At 37.7% G+C, this 16,749-nt stretch overlaps 2 protein-coding genes across 9 annotated transcripts in view; both read right to left on the bottom strand.

Annotated features, from left to right (window-relative positions):
• Positions 1-135: 135 nt before the first annotated feature.
• LOC117321826 (histidine-rich glycoprotein-like) lies at positions 136-2,689 on the bottom strand. Of its 8 annotated transcripts, none has more exons than XM_033876440.1 (2): positions 654-2,689; positions 136-605 (listed from the first exon to the last, which is right to left on the bottom strand). In XM_033876440.1, exons 1-2 carry the CDS (start codon positions 1,919-1,921, stop codon positions 536-538), a joined length of 1,338 nt encoding a protein of 445 aa, XP_033732331.1. In that variant the 5' UTR covers positions 1,922-2,689; the 3' UTR covers positions 136-535. The 8 variants fall into 8 exon arrangements, with proteins under 8 accessions (XP_033732331.1, XP_033732355.1, XP_033732314.1 ...); XM_033876464.1 differs by having other exon boundaries at positions 750-2,689; XM_033876423.1 differs by having other exon boundaries at positions 136-930; positions 973-2,641.
• LOC117339825 (proprotein convertase subtilisin/kexin type 5-like) overlaps positions 712-16,749 on the bottom strand; it is a 41,159-nt gene continuing 25,121 nt past the window's right edge. Inside the window, exons 22-30 of the mRNA XM_033901536.1 lie at positions 15,789-15,839; positions 15,245-15,409; positions 11,806-11,964; positions 10,963-11,127; positions 5,003-5,122; positions 4,665-4,769; positions 4,438-4,552; positions 4,040-4,230; positions 712-3,882 (exon numbers count right to left, since the gene is read on the bottom strand). Coding sequence (XP_033757427.1) covers positions 3,854-3,882; positions 4,040-4,230; positions 4,438-4,552; positions 4,665-4,769; positions 5,003-5,122; positions 10,963-11,127; positions 11,806-11,964; positions 15,245-15,409; positions 15,789-15,839 — 1,100 coding nt within the window. The 3' untranslated portion in view covers positions 712-3,853. The remainder of the gene's footprint in view (positions 3,883-4,039; positions 4,231-4,437; positions 4,553-4,664; positions 4,770-5,002; positions 5,123-10,962; positions 11,128-11,805; positions 11,965-15,244; positions 15,410-15,788; positions 15,840-16,749) is intronic.

The following is a 16,749-nucleotide window of genomic DNA, read 5'->3' as shown; positions in this document are numbered from 1 at the left end:
TCGCATAATTGTGTGTCATCAATGGTACAAAAACAAACAATGAGTTTCAGCCTTTATGTTTCATTTAGGAAGTGACTTCTGATAACGTTGATGAGCAATATTTAATCAAATAGAAAGCGACTTCTGATTGCGTTGATGAGTCAATAATTAATATTTAATAAGTAAGGAAGTGACAAAAACACAGTACACACTGTATATTCCTATGCTAACAACATTGTAGAGGTTGGACGATACCTAAACTGGGCATTTCACCGTGGCTATACACAATCGTAACTAGGTACATACTAGAGGTTGGACGATATAAAAACTGGGGATTTTACGGTGGATATACACAATCGTAGCTAAGTTTAAATTGGTTAATTTTTGCTCTTAATTACCAAATAATGACAACTTACAGATTTTAATACAAAAATATTTATTAAAATTATTTTTAAAAAAACCACACATTGTTTTGATTTTGTGACAGCATTAGTTACTTGGAATGTAATGTTCATACAATATGTACATGATTTCCATATAATTAATCTAGATATGTTCACCTTACATAGATACACAGATATCTACAATTTCCCGGTACAACTATACATCTGATATCAAAGGATTTCATTGGTTCTGTATTGTAATGATGACGACAACTGTACTTGTTATTTAACATTGGTTCTGTATTATAATGATGACGACAACTGTACTTGTTATTTAACATCGGTTCTGTATTATAATGATGACGACAACTGTACTTGTTATTTAACATTGGTTCTGTATTATAATGATGACGACAACTGTACTTGTTATTTAACATTGGTTCTGTATTATAATGCTGACTGTACTTGTTATTTAACATTGGTTCTGTATTATAATGATGACGACAACTGTACTTGTTATTTAACATTGGTTCTGTATTATAATGATGACGACAACTGTACTTGTTATTTAACATTGGTTCTGTATTACAATGCTGACTGTACTTGTTATTTAACATTGGTTCTGTATTACAATGATGACGACAACTGTACTTGTTATTTAACATTGGTTCTGTATTACAATGATGACGACAACTGTATTTGTTATTTAACATTGGTTCTGTATTATAATGATGACGACAACTGTATTTGTTATTTAACATTGGTTCTGTATTATAATGATGACGACAACTGTACTTGTTATTTAACATTGGTTCTGTATTATAATGCTGACTGTACTTGTTATTTAACATTGGTTCTGTATTATAATGATGACGACAACTGTACTTGTTATTTAACATTGGTTCTGTATTATAATGATGACGACAACTGTACTTGTTATTTAACATTGGTTCTGTATTACAATGCTGACTGTACTTGTTATTTAACATTGGTTCTGTATTACAATGATGACGACAACTGTACTTGTTATTTAACATTGGTTCTGTATTACAATGATGACGACAACTGTATTTGTTATTTAACATTGGTTCTGTATTATAATGATGACGACAACTGTATTTGTTATTTAACATTGGTTCTGTATTATAATGATGACGACAACTGTACTTGTTATTTAACATTGGTTCTGTATTATAATGATGACTGTACTTGTTATTTAACATTGGTTCTGTATTACAATGATGACGACAACTGTACTTGTTATTTAACATTGGTTCTGTATTACAATGATGACGACAACTGTACTTGTTATTTAACATTGGTTCTGTATTATAATGATGACGACAACTGTACTTGTTATTTAACATTGGTTCTGTTTTACAATGATGACGACAACTGTACTTGTTATTTAACATTGGTTCTGTATTACAATGATGACGACAACTGTACTTGTTATTTAACATTGGTTCTGTATTATAATGATGACGACAACTGTACTTGTTATTTAACATTGGTTCTGTATTACAATGATGACGACAACTGTACTTGTTATTTAACATTCAGGCGTTCATGTTCGCGTCGTAACCTTTTTGTTTTCAAGAATAATGAGATTCGTGAGATTCAAAATTAATGTATAGATGGTTAGATATGAACGATATGAATATTCTGTATATATATTGTATTAATTGAAAAAACAATCGATATATTGGGATCTAAGGGGGGTAATCTTTGCTTTACGAGCATCAGACATGCCAGATACCAAGTTCAATCTGAGCATACATTGTAGGCACCAAACACAGCTTCTGTTTCACAGAATCACAGATGTTCAGTAAGGTTGTTTAACTACACTTGTCCAGACCAAGCTCTCTTGGTAAAGCTCTACCCGGTATTTATCTATACAACCCCGATAGACTGGTCATACATATTATACACAATCCCCAATAAAGGTATTCTGAGTCACCCAACTAAAAATCTCACACAACCCTATCAAGGGTTTACACCTTCGACCATGAAATAGTATCCTGTAAATGACTTTTATTTTAACCTCAAACAAGGCTAGACAATGGTACAACAGCACAGCCAAGGTTTGTATCTAAATATCTGCAGTAAAAGACAATTTTCGCCCATGTCTTCTGAAATTTAACTTAAGTATCTCCAGTGATTCCTTGAGTACAATGTGGTTGAATACGAAACCTTTGGTAGCACCTGTTTAACGTTGTCGTATATATTTATAGGTCCCTCCCACATACATTATGTAATATTATAATAATGTTTACAATGAATTCAATAATTTAAAATGCACTAAAATATTCTTATAGAATATATGATAGACATTCTAATAATATATTTGAATAACAATTACTACAAACATATGTATCCGAGTATAGATATTTTTTCTGATATAATGAATAACTTTTATTCATAAGCTAATATGTACATACATCACACGGGTTTAAGCTACGGTTAAAGCACAAAATTGGCGTATATATCTTAAATTTAAAAAAAAACTATTGGCCCCAAAATGCAATCAACACTCATCCAACATAAAATAAATTGTGATTCGCTCATTCATAAATTTAAAAGTTGAACGAGCATCTTGAGAAGGCACAATAAAGCGATGTGTATGAATGTTTAGTCGTATCAATATTGGTATGTCATTATCAGATCGCGACTAAGACACCGGGCGGTTTGTGGCGGGCTGTCAATATGTCTTACAGTTACTAAAATGTCTTACGATTGTCAATCTCAGTCACTGGGATAGATGGAGAATTGTCAGCGTTATGAAATTGTCAAACGCAAAGAGGCTTTCCCCATCCCAATGCGCATTATCGCACAATTTATAGCTTACGTTTTTTTATTTGAATCGATGAAAGTATGTATGCTATGAAATTATTGAATATCTAAGAACCGCAAGCAGGGAATCTCGTAAATTCGATCCCATCATTCAGCCTCCCTAACGAGACATAAACTTATAGAATGTAAAATCCCAAAATAATCCCTGAAAATCATATGTTGTTTACATATCAATGGAATTTAAGTAATCTTGACCTTTGCCCAGACTATGCCCTTAAGTGCTACTTTCCTCGGGGTCAGCCCACAATGTGTTCCTATAGAGGATGTACAAATGATTACTCCAGACAAATTATTGTTAGCGGCACACTGACCTTGGGTGACCTACATGCCAAAAAGGTCATTCATCCCACAGAAGAAAGTGTCAGATTTATGATATCTTTCTGAAGACATCCGAACACACCGATGGAATGTGCATGATAAAAACACGTTTAGATAAACATGATGTAGTTTTAACATTTAAATCCTTACCAATATGATATTTCAACAGGAGACTGAACAACATCACAATTTTGTATAGACCTAATATTTGCCATTGACATGATGCATGCTTCGGCAGCTTTGTGTTGGTACCAAAGGAAGTTTCTTGTGTGTGTCTTTGGCTAATTCCCCCTCACGTGTGTCTTGGGTTACGGTTTCTCTCACGCAGTGTAAAAGGCAGGGTCGGATGCTGTAAAGTAACGCCAATAGATTAATTTTGATAATAGTTTATTACCTTGTCTTATATAGTTGATGATATGCACAGATCAGTGAGGTATTGATTGTTGTTTAAGGTAACCTATATTGCATTAATGTAGCAATCTTTACTTTTTGGCAGAATTACTTACGTCCGTTTTGGAAATCCAAAGCGAGCTCTGGATTCTGGGCTTCCCCAATAAAAGATCTGTTGTCATAGAAAGACTCATGAACGGAGGGAGGAGGCATCAATGCTGGCTTTGAGTATAACGGATTGGCTTGAACACGAGGCTGTAGCTGATAGTCTTCTACAGATACGTATTTCTCCGCTGGCCTCGTCGTCCTGTCGAACATAGGAAATATACATCAATCACTAGACCTAAACTCCAAAGGGTTCAACAACACAGGTGACATTCAGCTCTCACGTTATCAAGGCCGAGGTCATTGTGTTTATACATACATGTATTTGGTAACATGTACAACAGGCCCATCGCCCCTAACGTCATCAGCTCGAGATGAACCTATTATTGACAGAGAGTATCAAACTTACCTGGCGTAGACACAGCAGCAGACAGCAATGATGATTACAGTCATGAGTAAAGCCGCACCACCAATACTAGATCCAATGATGATTGCTTCATTGGGAGAGGCACTTTTGCTAGCATCTGTGTCGAAAAGAAAATTGATCTTAATTTATCTTCTACTTCATACATTTTTTTCTGTCAATTTATTATTGTGCAGCTCTTTAAGAGTGTTATCATATGGAGGAAAACTTACCTTGACGGACCTCACACCTGGTCCCTGTGTAGAGATCAGGACAGGAACAGGAGAGTGGGGTGCGGCTACAAACACCTGTTACACAGTACCCAGAGTCACACTGATCTGAAATTAAATTCGTCATAACACAATAAAAAGTTTTCACCATAAATTGTATTGCTGAAGGAGTTTATCAAGTTCTTCATAAGTTTATTTTCCATATTCAGGACTTTATCAGTTAAGTTTGAAACTAGAAGGTTTACATTTAGGAATCAATAATTGTGAATAACAGTCTATATACCCGTGTATTATAATTATTTACTAGTCAATTTTTCAGAGAATAAACCAACATTACTTACGGACACAACTAAATCCATCTCCAGCGTAGTCTGCTATACATGAGCACGTGAACCCCTGTGAGGCATCCTCACTACATACAGCGTTTGAGGAACAGTTGTTCTGTCCGGTGCTACAGTGACCTGGAATAGACAATTAGGATATTACACAGTTACCTGGGACAGATAATGTAGAATATTACACGATGACCTGGGACAGATAATGTAGAATATTACACGATGACCTGGGACAGACAATGTAGAATATTACACGATGACCTGGGACAGACAATGTAGAATATTACACAATGAACTGGGACAATGTAGAATATTACACGGTGACCGAGGACACACAATGTAGAATATTACACAGTGACCTAGGAAAGACAAGGGACAGACAATGTAGAATATCACACAGTGACCTAGGAAAGACAAGGGACAGACAATGTAGAATATTACACAGTGACCTAGGAAAGACAAGGGACAGACAATGTAGAATATTACACAGTGACCTAGGACAGACAGTGTAGAATATTACACTGTGACCTAGGACAGACAATGTAGAATATTACACAATGAACTGGGACAGACAATGTAGAATATTACACAGTGACCTAGGAAAGACAAGGAACAGACAATGTAGAATATCACACAGTGACCTAGGACAGACAATGTAGAATATTACACGGTGACCGAGGACACACAATGTAGAATATTACACAATGACCTAGGAAAGACAAGGGACAGACAATGTAGAATATTACACTGTGACCTAGGACAGACAATGTAGAATATTACACAGTGACCCGGGACAGACAATGTAGAATATTACACAGTGACCCGGGACAGACAATGTGGAATATTACACAATGAACTGGGACAGACAATGTGGAATATTACACAATGAACTGGGACAGACAATGTGGAATATTACACGATGACCTGGGAAAGACAATGTAGAATATTACACTGTGACCTAGGACAGACAATGTAGAATATCACACAGTGACCTAGGACACACAATGTAGAATATTACACTGTGACCTAGGACAGACAATGTAGAATATTACACAGTGACCTAGGACAGACAATGTAGAATATTACACAGTGACCCGGGACAGACAATGTGGAAAATTACACAATTAACTGGGACAGACAATGTAGAATATTACACTGTGACCCGGGACAGACAATGTGGAATATTACACAATGAACTGGGACAGACAATGTGGAATATTACACAATGAACTGGGACAGACAATGTGGAATATTACACGATGACCTGGAAAAGACAATGTAGAATATTACACTGTGACCCGGGACAGACAATGTGGAATATTACACTGTGACCCGGGACAGACAATGTAGAATATTACACTGTGACCCGGGACAGACAATGTGGAATATTACACAATGAACTGGGACAGACAATGTGGAATATTACACAATGAACTGGGACAGACAATGTGGAATATTACACAATGAACTGGGACAGACAATGTGGAATATTACACGATGACCTGGGAAAGACAATGTAGAATATTACACAGTGCCCTAGGACAGACAATGTAGAATATTACACGGTGATCTGGGACAGACAATGTAGAATATTACACAGTGACCTGGGACAGATAATCTAGAATATTACACAGTGACCTGGGACAGATAATGTAGAATATTACACGATGACCTGGGACAGACAATGTAGAATATTACACAATGAACTGGGACAGACAATGTAGAATATTACACAGTGACCTGGGACAGACAATGTAGAATATTACACAGTGACCTGGGACAGACAATGTAGAATATTACACGGTTACCTGGGACAGACAATGTAGAATATTACACAGTGACCCGGGACAGACAATGTAGAATATTACACAGTGACCTGGGACAGACAATGTAGAATATTACACGGTTACCTGGGACAGACAATGTAGAATATTACACCAGTGCCCTAGGACAGATAATCTAGAATATTACACTGTGACCCGGGACAGACAATGTAGAACATTACACAGACACCTGGGACAGACAATATAGAATATTACACCAGTGCCCTAGGACAGATAATCTAGAATATTACACTGTGACCTGGGACAGACAATGTAGAACATTACACAGACACCTGGGACAGACAATATAGAATATTACACGGTGATCTGGGACAGTGTAGAATATTACACAGTGACCTGGGACAGACAATGTAAAATATTACACTGTGACCCGGGACAGACAATGTAGAATAGTACACAGTGACCTGGGACAGACAATGTAGAATATTACACCAGTGCCCTAGAACAGATAATCTAGAATATTACACAGTGACCTGGGACAGACAATGTAGAATATTACACAGTGACCTGGGACAGATAATCTAGAATATTACACAGTGACCTGGGACAGACAATGTAGAATATTACACAGTGATCTGGGACAGTGTAGAGTATTACACAGTGACCAGGAATATACAATGTAGAATATTACACAGTGATCTGGGACAGTGTAGAATATTACACAGTGACCAAGAATAGACAATGTAGAATATTACACAGTGATCTGGGACAGTGTAGAATATTATACAGTGACCTGGGACAGACAATGTAGAATATTACACATTGAACTGGGACAGACAATGGAGAATATTACACGGTGACCTAGAACAGACAATGTAGAATATTACACATTGACCTGGGACAATGTAGAATATTACACAGTGACCTGGGACAATGTAGAATATTACACAGTGACCTGGGACAGACAATGTAGAATATAACACAGTGACCTGGGACAGACAGTGTAGAATATAACACAGTGACCTGGGACAGACAGTGTAGAATATTACACAGTGACCTGGGACAATTAGAATATTACACAGTGATCTGGGACAGACAGAGTAGAATATTACACAGTGACCTGGGACAATGAGAATATTACACAGTGATCTGGGACAGACAGTGTAGAATATTACACAGTGATCTGGGACAGACAATGTAGAATATTACACAGTGACCTGGGACAATTAGAATATTACACAGTGACCTGGGACAGACAATGTAGAATATTACACAGTGACCTGGGACAATTAGAATATTACACAGTGACCTGGGACAATTAGAATATTACACAGTGACCTGGGACAGACAATGTAGAATATAACACAGTGACCTGGGACATACAGTGTAGAATATTACACAGTGATCTGGGACAGACAATGTAGAATATTACACAGTGACCTTGGACAATTAGAATATTACACAGTGACCTGGGACAGACAATGTAGAATATTACACAGTGACCTGGGACAATTAGAATATTACACAGTGACCTGGGACAGACAGTGTAGAATATTACACAGTGATCTGGGACAGACAATATAGAATATTACACATTGATCTGGGACAATGTAGAATATTACACAGTGATCTGGGACAATGTAGAATATTACACAGTGACCTGGGACAGACAATATAGAATACAGGTATTTTACAATTACCACAGTCTATAGGAATCTATATTGTCGAAAACCTAACTGTTTAATGGTGTAGCCCTTTCAGTGAAGCTAAGGATTGTGAGAATTAGTATATGAACAGGCTATTACAGTAGAGTAGTCATTTCTGGAACGGTAAGTAGAATGCCCCATTTTAAAGTCAACATTTCCATATTATTCTCGTGTTTATCATTGCAATATAGATATGAATAATGTGAATCTTAATTACTTCTTGTGCTAGTGAAATTTAGCATTTATGTTCCAAAAAATGGTACTATAAGGTATCGTTTCAGGTAATGACCGATAATTGCCATTGTTTAGGTTACCCTTCCGCGTCCTACCTCGCGGACTTTCACCTTTCTCATGTTAACAATTCCTTGTATTAACCGATTTACCCAAAGTCAACTAGAACTGTAATCATGAGGATAACTGATACCCCCGCAGATTTATATATCAACTGTTTTGTTTCAGTCCTAGTGAATTCAATATCTTATGTTTAACATTGAGTTTCCCACAACATGTACCATTCCCTTGTCATGCCGAATCTCCTTTACCTATCAGGAGCTAATATATATATATATGATATATATATATGGTATCCTTAATTCACCTTAATATAGGATTTTGTTAAAAAAGTGCATTATCTAAATTCCAACCAATAAGAGGCCAATATTTGCTTCAGCATGGCAACAAAGCCTACAAAACGATGTTCGACATCCTCGAATACCCGTACACACCAAATTTGATCAAAATCGGCCAACGATTAACCTTCGACCAATCTAAGCCACTTTCTACTTCAGCACGGTTGCAATGGCAACAAAACCTGATAGTGATGTTCAGCATGCCCTAATACTTCTGATAACAAATTTGGTCAAAATCGGCCAATATCTCAAAATCAAATATTACGTTGTGGTTTATGGTTATGGTTATAAATTTGGAAACATCTAATGTACTATTTGACCAAGGCTGAATAAAAATGGTCAATCAAGAAAATCCAGGAGGGCCATCTGTTTTGTTTGGTTTTTTTTACAGAAAGGGGCACAACTGTAAGTTTTTTTGTCGAAATTAAATGCGGAAGGGCACAACTTTATATCATAAGGATTTAGTAGGACAAGTTTGAGAAATATTGCTTAAGTTCTTTGTTAGGTACACGTGACACAGTATTTCATGATATATAAGATATAATATAATATATAAGATATCTCATAAGAGATATAAGATATCTTATAAAGAAAATTAAATAAGATTTATTATATATCATATGATAAATCTTATATATTATATGAGATATTGTATAAAGGAAATTATATAAGATATCTTATATAATTCGATTATAAGATATTAAAGATAAATAAGATATTTGAATTTGAGATAATGAACTCTCCTCCACTTGATGAAGGAGCCGAGATGAAGCTGAAACTACATATAATGGTTTGAAACAGATTTATAATTGCCATATATACATCTGCTCCGTGCCTAGCCGATAGAGGGTCGATTGTGTATGGGCGAACTTGATTCTAGTTTGCCGGTTTTGAGCTTGCCGACGGCACGCACATTCAAGCAAAGTGGCTCACTTGCAATATGGCCGACATAGACCAAAACATATTTATTTCTATTTATTTTTATCTATATCTATATATGAATAAACACATTTCACAAGCATTGTAAACATCGAACGCTGCAGAACATTCAAAAGCAACTGATTTTGCAATATCAATTAATAAATAGCCTGACAGACTCAAAACGAGTTGAAATTATTCGACTTCTCACTTAATCTAACACGTCGTCATCTTGTTTGCCGGTGTGCCGGTGCTTCCAAGCCGGCAGGAATTTACGCCGATCGGCACGTGCCGAAATTGCGCTCGCGTTTTCGGGACACAATCAAGTAATTTTACCGCTTTGCCACCTTGCCGCCGGCACACCGGTACGTCAGAATCAAGTTCGCCCTATGTTCCGCGTGCCTTCCAACAAAACGGAAGTTACCTTACAGAGGGAGCAGTCATTTTCGAACTTCAAGGTTTTGCCGGTCTCACGAGTGTCTCGTTCTTTATAAGATATCTTATAAACTTTATATATTATATAAGATATCTTATATCTTTTATGAGATATCTTATATAATTTATAAGATATCTCATGAAGAAATTTTATAAGATGTCTTATAAAAGATATGATATCTTATAAAATAAATAAGATATCTTATATAATACGTGAGATCTTATATATTATATAAGATATCCTATAAACTTTAAATAAGATATCTTATAAACACATAATATCTCATTAATATATAAGATATCTTAACGACTGGCAATGGTATTTAATTAGTCAATGACTGACAATGGTACTTAGTTAGCCAATGACTGACAATGGTGCTTACTTTGACAATGGCTGACAATGGTACTTAGTTAGCCAATGACTGTCAATGGTACTTAGTTAGCCAATGACTGACAATGGTACTTACATAGAAAATGGCTAAAATTGTACTTACTTAAGCACTGGCCGATTCCGGTACTGCCGGAACTGACTGTGTAGTCACCATTTGGACAGGTGATACAGGAGAACTGGCCAGCAGTTGGTTGGTATGTATTGGGAGGACAACTGACACAGGTACCGCCATTACCAGGTACAAACTTGAAGCCAGCGGTACAAGGCGCTATGTCAAACAAAATCATTGTACTGTTAGACATATTAATCTGAAACTAGAGATCAGGTTAATACTGATACTGACAAAATCCATGTGTTCGATTCGGTTTTACAAAATGTTATATAAGCTGTCTCTCATAGGTTACAGACCAATACAATCCAATAAGGTTACAGACCAATACAATCCAATAAGGTTACAGACCAATACAATCCAATAAGGTTACAGACCAATACAATCCAATAAGTTGTGTCTAATGGTAAATAGTTCATTGCAAGCGAATTAATGAGCCAATGTTCTCATGTTTAAATAAGTAAAAATGTGTCATTTAAGGATTGAATACAGTTATGTTGAGGTGTATGTGGGTATAAACCTCAATAGGTCTTGAGACAAATTTATTATGAACTGCTTTTTGCAAGAGACACAAGAAATGGTTATAAACGGTTAACTGGTATTATCAGTGAAATTAATTATTGTTGTTTTGATACTAGAACCATACGTTACCGACAAGATTTCGCTTTTTACTTTGTAAGGATAATAATCAATAAAATTAGAATATAACGCACCATATGTATAGCTTGACCCCAAGAATTGATGTCGTTATGCTAAAATCCCCGCTCATTTTATTGCTGAACTACAAATCTCATGTTAAAATTTAATATCAGTGTTAGTGATATGAAGAATACATACAGGCTGTACATTGGAAAATACTGGTGGCCCCGGTAGAAAGGGTGGTAAAGCCATCAGGACAGGATGTACAGGTCCAGGACGCGGTCTTGTTACGATAGCTTCCCGTACGACAAGCTAAACAGCTGTCACCAACTAGACGTGTCCCAGCATCACAGTCTCCTAAACAACACAGATACAAAAACCAGACAATAGAGCTGTACTAGGTATGTCCCGACATCACAGTGTCCTAAACAACACAGATACAACAATCAGACAACAGGACTAGCTAGGTATGGCCCGACATCACAGTCTCCTAGACAACACAGATACAACAATCAGACAACAGGACTAGCTAGGTATGGCCCGACATCACAGTCTCCTAAACAACACAGATACAACAATCAGACAACAGGACTAGCTAGGTATGGTCCGACATCACAGTCTCCTAGACAACACAGTTACAACAATCAGACAACAGGACTAGCTAGGTATGGCCCGACATCACAGTCTCCTAAACATCACAGTTACAACAATCAGACAACAGGACTAGCTAGGTATGTCCCGACATCACAGTGTCCTAAACATCACAGTTACAACAATCAGACAACAGGACTAGCTAGGTATGTCCCGACATCACAGTGTCCTAAACATCACAGATACAACAATCAGACAACAGGACTAGCTAGGTATGGCCCGACATCACAGTCTCCTAAACAACACAGATACAATAATCAGACAACAGAGCTGTACTAGGTATGTCCCGACATCACAGTGTCCTAAACAACACAGATACAACAATCAGACAACAGGACTAGCTAGGTATAGCCCGACATCACAGTCTCCTAAACAACACAGATACAACAATCAGACAACAGGACTAGCTAGGTATGGCCCGACATCACAGTGTCCTAAACATCACATATACAACAATCAGACAACAGGACTAGCTAGGTAAGTCCCGACATCACAGTCTCCTAAACATCACAGATACAAAAACAAGACAACAGGACTAGCTAGGTATGTCCCGACATCACAGTTACAACAATCAGACAACAGGACTAGCTAGGTATGTCCCGACATCACAGTGTCCTAAACATCACATATACAACAATCAGACAACAGGACTAGCTAGGTATGGCCCGACATCACAGTCTCCTAGACAACACAGATACAACAATCAGACAACAGGACTAGCTAGGTATGGCCCGACATCAGAGTGTCCTAAACATCACAGATACAACAATCAGACAACAGGACTAGCTAGGTATGGCCCGACATCACAGTGTCCTAAACAACACAGATACAACAATCTGACAACAAGATTGTCCTACGTATGTCCCGACATCACAGTGTCCTAAACAACACAGTTACAACAATCAAACAACAGGACTAGCTAGGTATGGCCCGACATCACAGTGTCCTAAACATCACAGTTACAACAATCAAACAACAGGACTAGCTAGGTATGGCCCGACATCACAGTGTCCTAAACATCACAGTTACAACAATCAAACAACAGGACTAGCTAGGTATGGCCCGACATCACAGTCTCCTAGACAACACAGATACAACAATCTGACAACAAGATTGTCCTACGTATGTCCCGACATCACAATCTCCTTAACATCACAGATACAACAATCAGACAACAGGACTAGCTAGGTATGGCCCGACATCACAGTCTCCTAGACAACATAGATACAACAATCTGACAACAAGATTGTCCTACGTATGTCCCGACATCACAATCTCCTTAACATCACAGATACAACAATCAGACAACAGGACTAGCTAGGTATGGCCCGACATCACAGTGTCCTAAACATCACAGATACAACAATCAGACAACAGGACTAGCTAGGTATGGCCCGACATCACAGTTACAACAATCAGACAACAGGACTAGCTAGGTATGGCCCGACATCACAGTGTCCTAAACATCACAGATACAACAATCAGACAACAGGACTAGCTAGGTATGGCCCGACATCACAGTCTCCTAAACAACACAGATACAACAATCAGACAACAGGACTAGCTAGGTATGGCCCGACATCACAGTGTCCTAAACATCACACATACAACAATCTGACAACAGGACTGGCTAGGTATGGCCCGACATCACAGTCTCCTTAACATCACAGATACAACAATCAGACAACAGGACTAGCTAGGTATGGCCCGACATCACAGTGTCCTAAACATCACAGATACAACAATCTGACAACAAGATTGTCCTACGTATGTCCCGACATCACAGTGTCCTAAACATCACAGATACAACAATCAGACAACAGGACTAGCTAGGTATGGCCCGACATCACAGTCTCCTAAACATCACATATACAACAATCAGACAACAGGACTAGCTAGGTATGGCCCGACATCACAGTCTCCTAAACATCACAGTTACAACAATCAGACAACAGGACTAGCTAGGTATGGCCCGACATCACAGTGTCCTAAACATCACATATACAACAATCAGACAACAGGACTAGCTAGGTATGGCCCGACATCACAGTCTCCTAAACATCACAGTTACAACAATCAGACAACAGGACTAGCTAGGTATGGCCCGACATCACAGTGTCCTAAACATCACAGATACAACAATCAGACAACAGGACTAGCTAGGTATGGCCCGACATCACAGTGTCCTAAACATCACATATACAACAATCAGACAACAGGACTAGCTAGGTATGGCCCGACATCACAGTCTCCTAAACATCACAGTTACAACAATCAGACAACAGGACTAGCTAGGTATGGCCCGACATCACAGTGTCCTAAACATCACATATACAACAATCAGACAACAGGACTAGCTAGGTATGGCCCGACATCACAGTCTCCTAAACATCACAGTTACAACAATCAGACAACAGGACTAGCTAGGTATGGCCCGACATCACAGTGTCCTAAACATCACAGATACAACAATCTGACAACAAGATTGTCCTACGTATGTCCCGACATCACAGTGTCCTAAACATCACAGTTACAACAATCAGACAACAGGACTAGCTACGTATGTCCCGACATCACAGTCTCCTAAACAACACAGATACAATAATCAGACAACAGGACTAGCTAGGTATGGCCCGACATCACAGTGTCCTAAACATCACAGATACAACAATCAGACAACAGGACTGTACTAGATTTGTCCCGATATCACAATCCTTTTTATAAGAGACCAATAGCACTGTCTCATTAACACTCAGAGGGCATCTCGATTCTTCTCAATTATTACAAAACAGCTACCTCATTAAATTCATTTGACAATAAATTATGTCGATGGATTTAGTGAACTGATATCTACCTCAATAAGAGTTGACCTTATATAATGCTAAGAACATATTTTACAAGCAAATAAGTTTTTGGATTTAGCGAGCAGATTTCTAAACAGATTTCTACCTCTACAAATATGAATATTTTAATTGTAAGAGCTTACTTTGACAAGCAAATGAGTTATTAGATTTGGTGAACTGTGTTGTGTATCCAGTCTGGCAGGAGATACAGGAAGTCCTCCACTTCTCATTGGAGTACGTCCCAATCGGACAATCCTTACAGGTTGCTGTGGCTGTATCACTGTATGTACCGTGCTCTGTACAACCCACTGTGTCAAATATACAATTATATTACGTAATTATACGTCTTCATTATTCATATACACTCATTGTTAATTTTACCATATCAATCATTCTCGAAATTCACCTGAAAATACATATTTTCCCACAAATATCGCTCTTCTTGAAAAATGAGAAGAAAACCCAGGACATGCATTACGAAGGATGGCGAGGTACTCTTTACTAAGGTTAGATACTTACACATGTTACACATGTCTTGGATGGCGTGGTACTCATAACTAAGGTTAGATACTTACATATGTTACACGTGTCTTGGATGGCGAGGTACTCCTTACTAAGGTTAGATACTTACATATGTTACACATGTCTTGGATGGCGTGGTACTCATAACTAAGGTTAGATACTTACATATGTTACACATGTCTTGGTTGGCGTGGTACTCATAACTAAGGTTAGATACTTACATATGTTACACATGTCTTGGGTGGCGAGGTACTCCTTACTAAGGTTAGATACTTACATATGTTACACATGTCTTGGATGGCGAGGAACACTTTACTAAGGTTAGATCCTTACATATGTTACACATGTCTTGGATGGCGAGGTACTCATAACTAAGGTTAGATCCTTACATATGTTACACATGTCTTGGATGGCGAGGTACTCATAACTAAGGTTAGATACTTACATATGTTACACATGTCTAGGATGGCGAGGTACTCTTTACTAAGGTTAGATACTTACATATGTTACACATGTCTTGGATGGCGTGGTACTCTTTACTAAGGTTAGATACTTACATATGTTACACATGTCTTGGATGGCGAGGTACTCCTTACTTAGGTTAGATCCTTACATATGTTACACATGTCTTGGATGGCGAGGAACTCTTTACTAAGGTTAGATACTTACATATGTTACACATGTCTTGGATGGCGTGGTACTCTTTACTAAGGTTAGATACTTACATATGTTACACATGGCTTTGATGGCGAGGTACTCATAACTAAGGTTAGATACTTACATATGTTACACATGTCTTGGATGGCGAGGTACTCATAACTAAGGTTAGATACTTACATATGTTACACATGTCTTGGATGGCGTGGTACTCATAACTAAGGTTGGATACTTACATATGTTACACATGGCTTGGATGGCGTGGTACTCATAACTAAGGTTGGATACTTACATATGTTACACATGTCTTGGATGGCGAGGTACTCATAACTAAGGTTAGATACTTACATATGTTACACATGTCTTGGATGGCGTGGTACTCATAACTAAGGTTATATACTTACATATGTTACACGTGTCTTGGATGGCGTGGTACTCTTTACTAAGGTTAGATACTTACATATGTTAC

Source organism: Pecten maximus, chromosome 1, assembly GCF_902652985.1.
Source record: "Pecten maximus chromosome 1, xPecMax1.1, whole genome shotgun sequence".
NCBI classification, from domain to species: domain Eukaryota; kingdom Metazoa; phylum Mollusca; class Bivalvia; order Pectinida; family Pectinidae; genus Pecten; species Pecten maximus.
The sequence above is the reverse complement of the archived record's forward strand: the minus strand, read 5'-3'. Positions and strand labels throughout refer to the sequence as shown.